This window comes from Sprattus sprattus (genome assembly GCF_963457725.1).
Source record: "Sprattus sprattus genome assembly, chromosome: 4".
NCBI lineage: Eukaryota > Metazoa > Chordata > Actinopteri > Clupeiformes > Clupeidae > Sprattus > Sprattus sprattus.
This window is the reverse complement of record NC_137923.1, coordinates 23,025,794-23,037,858: the sequence shown is the minus strand read 5'-3', so window position 1 is coordinate 23,037,858 and position 12,065 is coordinate 23,025,794. Positions and strand designations below refer to the sequence as shown.

Below are 12,065 nucleotides of genomic sequence, written 5' to 3'. Positions count from 1 at the left end.
CACACACACACACACACACACACACACACACATTTAAGAGAAAGATTGGAGAAATACTCAAGGTAAAATTCTCAGGGTGGCATTAACCCCTATGTTCAGTGGTTGTGGTTAGTAAGCTTAGGTGTTTTCTGTGTCGCTCTGTAAAAGAAGCTTTACAGGATTATTGACTTGTGCTCTGATCTAACACAAGCACCAAATGTTTTACCAAGACATGTATTTGTGCATATTATTGCTATGAATGAATCAAATAATACTCCATAGTATGGTGATAAAACCATAAGTCATGAAGTAATGTTATGCCTGCTTTTCACCACTGACATTCATGGCCATTTCAACTCCTTGATTACACAGTTCATATATTCTTCAAGTTAATTAGAAATAACAGCCTCAAAATCAGTGACTTTTGTATGTATTTATCCAGAATGTTGTTAAGATTGGGAATACAAAAAAGCAGTATCAACCATCAGAAAGAATCAAACAAAACATGTAACATTCGCTATCAAAGTCTGCTCATGAATTATGCTGAAACTACGTACATACGACCAGTTGTTTCCTTCACACGGAGCCTGGCTTTTTGGTCATCTAAGTGATTTCATAAATCACCAAAAATATAACTTTCTTGATTTTTTCCACCTCCAAATACAGTAATTAAAGCAAACCAAACTGACGACACCTACTCAGACGTATGAGCAAATGATGATAAATAATATGTCACCTGGGGAACAGCATTTAACAAACCAAACCATTGTCATACATTATGACATTCACAAAGTTTTTTTTTTTTTTTTTTGTACAACTGTGTGTGGCTTCAAATAGATGGAAGAAAACATATCCATATAAAGTCCTGTACATGGGTGTAAAAAATGATGCCAAGAGAATCAGATGCTATGTACATATGTGTGGGGGTGGGAGGGAGAGCTGATATGCTACACTGTACACAGATGTATAAAATGGGTAGGTATCTGCGTGGGCTGAGAGGTTGTAGAAAATGATTTGAACTCTAAGATAGAGGAAACAAAGGGACAGCAGCTTACTGTATCGCCACGAAAAAGCAACAATGAAGACAATAACAACAAAGAAATGGATGTGTTCACTTTCTAATAAAAAATCAGATATGTCAAGACAATCTATTGTCTTTTTTTTTCAAAAAAGGAGAAAAAAGACCCTCATTATTTCCAATCTGTTCCTAGGCTGTGTAAGTCCTTCATTGAGGCACACCTGCTTCAGGTTCACTGGTACTGATGAGGGCTTTCACACTGAGCCCTGCTCAGGTTTGAGATGGGTCGGCTATCAACTTCATCATAGCTGGACTGTCGACTGGAACCATCTCCAACTTAGTTCGTCATGCTACTCTGGGGGGGGGGCTTCATGTCCAATGCATCCATCCTTACTCTGCTCGCCAAACTCTACCAGTTTATGTACAGTGCATATGCAAAATCTTGCTCCATGGTTATTTTCAAAGAGTCCTGCAGAATGAGTGCTCACTGAGCTCCCTCTTCCCTTCTGGAGTCTGGAGCCTGGGGTTGGTTACTTGAAGAACATCATTACTGAGGAATTCAGTCGGTTAGGGTTGTATTACAGCTATATTTCATGCTATGGAGATTGTATTGACACGGTGTCAGTTTACTGAGCTGTTACTACTGAGAAAGATGGATTAGTGTCCTTGTTCTTTTTTCAGAACTTGCATGATGGCTTGCCATTCTGTGGTTTTGGGGTTTCTGGGTGGTGCAGTAGTGCTACTGGGTTGGCTGGGTTGCCGTGGCATCGGACTTGCCGTCCTGGGGGTTTGGGGGCTTGTTGCTCCAGGGGCCGTTGTTGCCTAGCGCCGGAGAGGAAGTGTAGTCCTCTTCGTCATCAAGGCCGTTAGCTGCGTCGTACTGCGTGTTCTCCAGCCGTGTAATCAGGCGCTCATCCTCGTCCCCAAACTCCCCACCCATCAGAGTGGGCTCGCCCACTACCATCACATCCTGCAGAAGAGACAGACAGAAGGGGAGAGAGAGAGAGGGAGAGAGAGAGAGAGAGAGAGAGAGAGAGAGAGAGAGAGAGAGAGAGAAAGAGAGAGAGAGAGAGAGAAAGAGAGAGAGAAAGAGAGAGAGAAAGGACAGAGGGAGAGAGGAAGACAGAGAGAGTGAAAGAATGGAAAGGTGGAGGTATAAATGAGTTTAGCATAGCAGGGAGGCAAGTATAGATATGAGGAGGAAAAATAAGCCAAAGAGACAGACAGAGAAACATAGAGAGACAGACAGTGACAGAGACAGTGGTGGGGATTAGGAGTGTTGTATTGAGGGAGAATGTCAGGAAAAACAGCGAGGTGACAAAATTACCAGAACAGAGAGAGAGAGGGAGAGACAGAGCAAGGAAAAGACAGGGGAGGGGAGAGAGAGAATGAGCCACTTATTACTGCATCAAATCAAAGCCATCTCTCCTACCTAATGATAACAAGCAACGAAAATAGACTGTTGAATATGTCAGCTAACTGTAAAGGCAGCCTGAAGTGGTGAGAACTACTATTAAGTGAGGAATCTATGTGTGTGTGTGAGTGTGTGTAACCCTTGGTCTATTTCTGTTCTCAGTCAAATGGAACAGCCTAGTTGGCAAGAGGAGACACTAGTGTTATTTGTGTACTATTCCTCTGCCTCTAAATACTGACTCTCTCTCTCTCTCTCTCTCTCTTTCTCACTCTCTCTCTCTCTAACACACACACTAACACAAAAACCCATGCATACGTAAGTCCCCTGCTAAAGAAAAAAAAAATGTGCACAATTCCCTAAAACTTAATTACTTAAATTAATATAGGGCTACTCGTTACCTTCAATACAATATGCCTGCTAATTTAACTTATTTCCATAGGTAATTGAGTCGTTAGTATGGCACGTGCTGATTGGCAGCAGGCCCTGGGCTTGCCATCTGTTGTTTGGCAGCGCCTGTCAGTCACACCTACCCCGGCTCCGCCTCCGGCCACCCGCCGCCGCGCGCCGCGGAAAACCCCCCCGTCACTCCGCCGGCCGCTTTGGGCTGGGGGAACCAGAGACGGAGAGCACTAATTACAATCACATAGAGAAAGAGAGTCAGACAAGCTACAGGCTAACTGAGATATATACTAAGGCTAAAAGTACACTACAACAGTGACACATGGAAACAAGGGACATGAGCAGCAAAACTCTAACTAATGCTGTGTTTATGCTAATGCATTCTAAAGCCTAGTAAGCTACATGTGCTGTGTATGTCGTTTATACACTTGTTCTATCCAAGCTATCCTCTGTGCACTGAGGTTTGATAGAGAATGTTCTTAGAATCACAGTTAATCTGCAGAAATATTGAAATGGTATTGTGGCACAGCTGGAAATAAATACATGGTTTTGCAAATGTGCATCAATATGAGCTTCTACTGATTGCTTTGTAATGTAATGTTGCAGCACTTGTATCCTGAGGCAAAGTGTAAATGTAGTGTAGTGAAATGTGTTAAACCATAGAACTGGTATAGCTGTTTGTTTTTTTGCCACCATCCTGTTGAATTCATGGTTAGCCCATGCCATGACTTGCTATGGGCTTACAAAGACATGAGTGTAGAGTTTAACCACCACACTTCTGACTACAAGCTACAGAGAGGTTCAAATATAGATCCATGTACTCCCACTCTTCATGTATAACTGAAAAAGAGATAAGGTATCTGTATGTCAAGTAGGTGGAACAGTTAGTAATCAATTCAAATGAAATCCAATGTAGAGGGAGAGAGCAGTATAGTGTCGTTGTAACTGAGATGAATAACCTGAGATGGGATGGAAATTATCCAATCATAATTTAATCAGAATCACAATTATGATTTAATCAGACTATAATTAATAAGGCCACTTATATATCAAAAATCACTTAGATGACATAAAGTACTTAGTGCTGTCTCTGTGCAATGCTGAGCAACAGATGGGAATGAAGTGCAACAGCTTCACTGTTTAATGTTTAATGAACAGGACAAGGTAAAACCAAGTGTTAGCATTGATTTTACCACCTATTTATATTAAATTACATGAGTTAATAGAAATGCATAAAACATTGTTGCATACAAATATGCAGTGTGGCCATTTTGCTTGCAAAATATATATATTTTTTCTACCAGATCACTTAAAGCAGTGGTTGTAATTTCCCTAAGATAACAGTAGGGGGCACTGTTGATATAACATAATAGCCCTACCAGAACATAAGCTCCACAAATTGATGCCTGCATGCACACGCACGCACACACACACAAACACACACACACACACACACACACACACACACACACACACACACACACACACACACACACACACACACACACACACACACACACACACACACACACACAACACACACACCCACCTACACCTACACACACACACACACACACATGCATACCAACACACCTATGTTCCCTGTAGTGTGAATACCTAGTTGTGTCAATGAACCAGTGCCTGAGCCACCATTGCCTCTAGAACTACTCATTACGTTTACACTTAAATGTCTCATTTTAAGCAGTGTGTGGTTAAGTGTGCACATGTTTGCAGCATCACTAAAACCCTTTAGCCCTGCACAATGATGAGATGACCGTGTGACTAAATGCTTGCGCTACATGGAGGAAGACAGAAAGCTGGCGTCCTTACAGGTACCTGTGTGGCCAGGCTGAAGGTGCTGGCGGGGCTGCGCTTCTTGCTGTTGCCCACGCTGCTGGATGCGCTGCTTGCCGAGTTCTTCCTTTTCCTCCTCTTTGTCGTCGTCTGTCTGGCTGGTTCAGCTGTCAATAACATCACAGGGGAGAGAAGAGATAGACGTACAGCCCATTAGGCAGCAAACAAACATTATTCTGAAGGATGAAGAAGGGCATGGATGGACGGATGGGTAGAGGGATATATGGAGGGAGAGGAGATGAATGAACTAAAGAATGAATGAATGAATGAGTGAATAAGTGAATAGATGAGAGCATTGTTGGATGAGTGGATATACAGGTGGATGGATGAAAGGATGATGGAGAGGTATCTCGTTGAGTTGATGGACTGATGAACAGATGAACACATGGATGGGTGGATGGATGTATAGATCATTCATTAATTATATAGTAAAGTACCTTTTTTGTGGTTTGATGGAAATATTTCTGTTTTGAAGTTAGGTGGGTGACCTAAGAGGAGAAAAAGGACATTTTTTAACAAAGAAAACCTTGCTCTTTCTCTCTCTCTCTCTCTCTCTCTCTCTCTCTCTCTCTCTCTCTCTCTCTCTCTCTCTCTCTCTCTCTCTCTCTCTCTCTCTCTCTCGGTTTCCCTTGCCTCTGCAAACACACAAACAGCACTGAAAGTTGTGATAGGTAACATCAAGGCATACCAATTAACCAGTCTCACCATTTCTACACTGGCAGAGGCAGACATTGTTTGGCTGTGCAATAGGGGAATATTTCATTGGCAGTCAGGAGGTGTGGGGGTGGATGGGATGGGGGAGGGGAGGGAAGGGTAGGGAGGGGAAAAGGGGGCGGGGGGCAGAGAGGGGGGTTGTGGGGGGTGCCGTATCAGACAAATCTTGCTGCGGGGCCCCAGTATCTCTAACCTGTGTTCATTCCACCAGATGGAGAACAATTCACTCACACCCACTCTTTATACCGATGGACAATATGTAGCTGAATCAAATTATTCATTTGTTTACTTCTCAAGAACATAAAGCATGTTTTTCTTTTATTTGAAGCGTTATGGAAAAAAAAAGAGAAATAAATAATAATACTCTGAATTACCTTCTTATCCTTTCCTACCTGGGGAAATGATTTTGTATTCTTTTGAACTTAAGCATAATACACATAATACACTCAAGGTCAACTACTTAATTAATTAGTCCACATTTGTTTCTGCCGAAATCCGTTATACCCTGGACGATGCATACCCACTGTCTTTGAAATGTTAATCGTGGAATAGGAAATATGTTTACCACGTTCAAAAACAAGCTTTACCACTGTAGGCTTAATGGTATTGTTTACCTCAAAAGAAAGGAAATAACAAGAATAGAGAGACAGAACAAGGATGGAATAAACAAGAGGAAAGCTGGTCTGTGGCATTAACCCTTTAAAAGCCAGGCTGCGAGGTTATCAGCTCCAGCGTGTATGCCTGCTTCCTTCCCTTGGAGAAAGAAAGGAGGGATGTTCAGTACGTCGAGATAAGAGGAGAAGAATGGCAGGAAAGACATGGATTAGAGCAGTGTGTGTGTGTCTGTGTGTGTCTGTGGGTGTTTTTGTGTGTGTAATGCGGTGTGTGTCTATGAACTGTGTAGCTGTTTGTGTGTGTGTGGCAGAAATATAAGTGTGTGTGTGTGTGTGTGTGTGTGTGTGTGTGTGGTCTCCAAAAAGAACTGTCTGAGCTCTTGCATAATCAAAGGGACAGCGGGAAGTCAAACATATGCTCCCTCACAGTCAGACACCCTCACCCCGGTCCTAACAGCACCACTGTACCTGGGGGCGCCACCATGCGCTGCCACTTCTGGAAGAGGCAGGTCTTGAGGCAGTCGCGCGGGCTCAGGTTGTACGTCTTGTGGCGTGACATCAGCTCCTGCATGGGCTCAAGGATTACACAAAGCTGCGAAAGACAAAACACATTATTACTAGGATGCCTGACAGCACACTTACACAGCACACATACAAAGCACACACATTTGTGTATGCATGTAACACACACTAAGATAGCTTGGATAGAACAAGTGTATAAACGACACACACAGACACATGGACATGTGCTCAGTTCACACAGACACATGGACATGTGCTCAGGCATCGGATAAAAAGACATAGGATTGAGCAGGGTGTATACAGTCCTGTCTGTGATAAAAAACAGACTAAAAGGAGTCAATTCCAAAGGGACCTAATCTGAATCTAATTAACTCTTAACCCACACTCTCTCTTATTCTGGTGTGTGCGTATATGTGTGTGTGTGTGTGTGTGTGTGTGTGTGTGTGTGGCTCTGTGTGTGTGTGTGTGGGGGGGGGGTGTGTGTGTGTGTTTGTGTGTGTGTGTTCGTGTGTGAGGACATGTAAACTGCAGGAGCTCAGATAAAGGACTCTGGCAGACAGGGGTGCCACACAGTGATTCGGGAGGCTCGTGTTAGATCACACACGGGTTTATTGCTCAAATAATGCCTGAGCAGCACCGGTGACAGATGAACACGAGAAGCATCATAGTTGCCTTGTTTTCCAAATTAAAGTGGTTTAATGTGAATCAGCCGAACCACTTGCGACCCCCCCCCCCCCCCTCCAAAAAACAACAGCTTGTTTATGTAGACTGGCGCTCTCTCTGTCTGCTGTATAGTTAAGTATTCACAGGGGCTGATCTGTGGTAATTTAATAGAGAAAAAAAAGAGCCTTAAGAGTCTTTTTGATTCCAACTCCCCCCCCCAACCAGCCATCTCTTCTCCTCCTCATTTTCTGTTCTTTCTCCCTCCCTCACTTAAACACACTTGTATGCACTTTCTTGCTCTTCCCAAAAATCACTCTTTGATTTTTCATAGTTTGACCCTTCCTAATATTTTCTGAGAGAAAAGAGGATAACAATATGCAAATTAAAGAGTAATGGAGAAAGAGTCATCGTTATACTGTGTGTGTGTGTGTGTGTGTGTGTGTGTGTGTGTGTTTGTGTGTGTGTGTGTGTGTGTGCGTATGTGCGCATGCTTCAGTTCTGTGGTTGGATACATCTAAAAAGTGGCATATTTATAATGCAATTCCAATGAAATCATCTTGAGCTGGTTTTATCCTTTAGCCTTTTCATGCATGTGTGTGTGTGTGCGCCCGTGTGTGTGTGCCTGTACGTGAGCATGTGTGTTCGTATGCGTGTTCATATGTGTGTGTGTGTGTGTGTGTGTGTGTGTGTGTGTGTGTGTGTGTGTGTGTGTGTGTGTGTGTGTGGTGTGTGTGTGTGTGTGTGTGTGTGTGTGTCTTACCCTGAGGTAGTTGAGTGTGAAGTTGGTCAGGCCCACTCTGGTTATGTTTTTGGACAGTTGCTCCAGCACCCCAGGGTCTTGTGCCTGAGTGGGCGAACAGAGGATCTCACGATCAAAAAACGAAACGTGACAGATACTTCACCTCCCCCTCCCCACTCCCCCTGTCACGAAAGAGCAAGAGGCCTGGCTTCATCAGAACCTCGCCATGCCCTTACAAAACCAAATGCGTCTCCTTTGTGTTGTTTAACCCTGCCTGAACAACATCCATAGGTTCCATTTAAATTGTATGTTTGAGGGAAAGCATTTTCATTCAGTTTTTTCATGTCACGTCAAGCTACCAATGGTTGGATGGATGGGGCAGAGGAGAGCCGTGGGTGGGGGGAGGGGTGCTGTCTGAAGTGCAGGGCCCACGCTCCATTGGAACTATGACTTCATACTCAAACAATTCCACTCCTCCATTCCTTACTGTTGCCCGTGTTGGGCACATAAACACATACTCATGGAACCTCACACACAAACACACACACACACACACACAAACACACACGTGTATACACACACTCATGCAAATATACATGCTCACACACACACATATGTGTGCGCTCACACATTCACACACACAAACATAAATACACATTCATTTAATGATGTTGTGTGTGGGCAAGGGTGAGTATGCGTGTTCATGTCTGTGTGTGTGGATGTGTATTCGGGTAGGCGTGGGCGCTTTGTATCCTGTTAACACAGCATATAACGAGCGCGCTCCATTACAGGATTAAAAGCATACGGCAACACCCCCATTCCCTGGGGTCAAGGTTCAGAGGGCAGTACCAGCTATTTCGAGTTGACCTCCATCTGTAAAAGTGTTTAGAGCTATAACCACTGTGGCAGAGAGCAGGGAAAGCTATTTATCTGTTCAGGTATCCCCTCTGAAACTACAATTCACCACACTATACATTCAGAGAATCATTTGCCACTTGGATCAGTGGCCACACCTGTTGTAGCATGAAGCACTTTTTGTATTCTGCTTTCTCTAATGGCCACCCCCTACTTTCCACAAACATAAACAGACTCTTCCTCTCTCTTTCTCTCTCTCTCACACACACCATACAACACACACCATACAACACACAACTAGGGATGCACCGATACCGATACCAGTATCGGGTATCGGGTCGATACTTCGTTAAAATACTCGTACTCGTTTTAAATTACCGATACCAAAAACCGATACCCAGTGTTGCGTCTTAACGCGTGTGTTTTCTTCTCCTCTACTGTCTATGGGCTCAAATACACATAAGCGTTGCTAATATTAAGTGCTCTTGCGTTAACTTATTTGCAATGTTATTGTGATAGCTATGTTGGCTAGGTTGCAAACAACTTCCCTAACACAGTCAAACATCAGGCAAGTGTCAATTTGGCTGCAAGAACGTAGCCCAGTTCATTGTCAACATTAAACTCTAGTAAGAAATCGCTATACCGTTGTGCTGCCTTAACGGCGATTTGGACTCATTTTAAGATAAATTATGACAGGAGTAAGGCACAGTGTAAGATCTGCACTGTTACAGTGTCGAGGGGCGGAAAGGAAAGTACTTCGTTTGACACAAGCAATTTGATTAAACATCTGAAGACGCACCATAGTGCTAAGCACACAAAGTTCACTCATGCCAGTGGCGCAAGAGACCAAAGCAACCAATCTTTACTGACGTCTTTCAAAAGAAAAAAACGCGCACGCACACAGACAGAGAGAGAGAGAGAGAGAGAAGGGGAGGAAGAGAGTTGTTGATCCTTTTGTAACTGAACTGTGCTCATGTTCTTATTCAGGATAGTTCTGTTCACTTTTTGTTAAGCAGACTGTGTTGTTAACTATGCAGCAAATTAAATTGCCATCTTGCTATATTTACATTTTGTATAATGTGATGATATTGACTCCTTTTTTTTTGTTTAAACCAGAAAGCTCTGTTTATTTTTGGCTTGGGATAGCCTTCTGTTAATGTTGTACTATAGGCTTGACATAACCTGCAGAGGATAAAATAAAATCTTTCATGGAAACCAAATTTTGGAAGTATCGGTATCGGTACTCGGTATCGGCAAGTACACAAATAAAAATACTCGTACTCGTATCGGTTTGTAAAAAAGTGGTATCGGTGCATCCCTACACACAACCATTGTGAACAACATGGATTCTCTCAGCATGGCCTCTGGTGTGGCGAGCTGGTGGAGCGGAGAAGGAGCTGCGATCTCCAGACTCACGTGAACAGCCAGGATGCTGCGTGGGATGAGCTCCCTGTACTGCCTGATGGTGAAGTGCCACGTCTTAATCCTCATCAGGTCGTCAAAGGCGAACTCCAGGATCAGCCGGCCCTCAGTGCACACCTGGGGCAACAGCAGAGTTTAGGGGCAGAACGGATGAGAGAGACATTCACAGTCACATCCACAGTTGAGTTGTTACCACCTCAGCTCACAGCAAGCCAAGTCCATAGCTGATTGATAAGGCACAGTGGTCCTACATGAACAGGAAATTGAGTCCTCTTAAATGGCCTTTATGTAATGTTTCTAGGAAAGGTACACACACGTACAGCAGGGAAAGTGGCCCAGACACGACAGCTGAATTTACCTTGTTTGGCTGGATGAGGTATAACTGTCTACTGAGGACTTATTCAATAGTTTAATATTTGTTCACTGAAAGAACTGCCCTTATACTGCTTATAAAAAATATATACATATACTGTATATTCATTTCTTTTGTTTATTTATCAAATACTCTCCCTTAAGACGGCTTGTACTTGTGTGTGGCCATGGTATCTCAAATAAATAATAAATAAACTGAAACAAAACATTTAAAAAACATAATTCTTTCAATATATTTATATTTCTATGCCCCCTCAAAATCAAATTAGTCTGTCCAGAGCTTGTTTGTCTCCGGGAATGAAAAAGTAAATGTTGAAGAGCCGTAGTTTCCCAATTAAGCTGTTATTTTCTGTTTGCGAGGAATTCTCGTTCTGGTACTCTGAGCTCCGACATTCTGTTGCCAGGGCAACGGAGAGCAGCTGATTAGTTGGCATGGCAACCAGAGGGATGTAATCCCAGCAGACACACTCTAATCAATGCCCCCAGTACCACCACGCACACATACTCACGTGGGCTCCCTACAAAACATTGAAAAACACACACACACACACACACGTACACACACTCGTCCTTGCACTCTTTCTTTACTGTCCTGAATTAATCAGGTAAGCCCCCTCAGGGCACTGAAGTGGTTAACCACTAAACTGCAGGATCCATAATAATTCTATTAAGTTTTCACATTTACATAAATATCTTTCTCAATATGTCACCTGATCATTCAAGCCAAACCTCAGTGCTCAACCGATGACCACAGAAATGAATATCTAGGTTCAAGTTGTTGAAGATTTTATCTCTGTAGTATGGTTTGGCATTCTACTTGTTAAGAGTCAAATCACATATGTAGTGTACTGGCCAGTTTTAGGCATTCGGTAATGTGTGCTATATGTTAATACGATATTGCTGAATTACAATCTAGTTTAGTACTGAGTTCTGTTGAATTATGTGCTAGTATAGTTGCATGTGGTTCTGTTGAATAAGGTGCTAGTATAGTTTTGTATGTGGTTCTGTTGAATTATGTGCTAGTATTGTTTCATGTGGTTCTGTTGAATTAGGTGCTAGTATAGTTTCATGTGGTTCTGTTGAATTAGGTGCTAGTATAGTTCCATGTGGTTCTGTTGAAGTAATGATGTGTCCTACGTATTTCTGTGTGTGGAGAAGTCATATTTGGGTTGTTTATTTTTCTTGTTTAAAATGTACTGTGCTTTATGTGTTCATGTTGAATTATTGTCTAGTACTGTTTTACATGGTTGTGGTAAATTTCAAACTAGTATGACTTTACATGGTTGTTTTGAATTACTAGCTCTTTTGTTTTATAAGGTCATGTTAAAGTTTCATTGTAATGGGGAACAGAATGTTTTCGTAGAGCCCACTTAGTCACAGTATATTGATTGGGCTTGCCAAGGTATTAGTCTAAAATGGTAAGGTACTGAATGTAAGATTCTCTGGGTAAAGGGAAAGGTTCACTAGATTTTCTTCTCGTACAGAAAACCAGACGAGTGT

The 12,065-nt window shown here is 42.7% G+C and overlaps 1 protein-coding gene across 2 annotated transcripts in view; it reads right to left on the bottom strand.

Moving 5' to 3' along the window:
* Nucleotides 1-799: 799 nt before the first annotated feature.
* ldb2b (LIM domain binding 2b) overlaps nucleotides 800-12,065 on the bottom strand; it is a 31,918-nt gene continuing 20,652 nt past the window's right edge. The window contains exons 4-9 of one of the 2 annotated variants that reach the window (XM_080836372.1): nucleotides 10,188-10,310; nucleotides 7,938-8,021; nucleotides 6,461-6,584; nucleotides 5,102-5,152; nucleotides 4,647-4,771; nucleotides 800-1,967 (exon numbers count right to left, since the gene is read on the bottom strand). In XM_080836372.1, coding sequence (XP_080692498.1) covers nucleotides 1,737-1,967; nucleotides 4,647-4,771; nucleotides 5,102-5,152; nucleotides 6,461-6,584; nucleotides 7,938-8,021; nucleotides 10,188-10,310 — 738 coding nt within the window. In that variant the 3' untranslated portion in view covers nucleotides 800-1,736. Of the gene's footprint in view, nucleotides 1,968-4,640; nucleotides 4,772-5,101; nucleotides 5,153-6,460; nucleotides 6,585-7,937; nucleotides 8,022-10,187; nucleotides 10,311-12,065 lie in introns of both variants that reach the window. The other variant, XM_080836373.1, reaches the window with a different exon arrangement.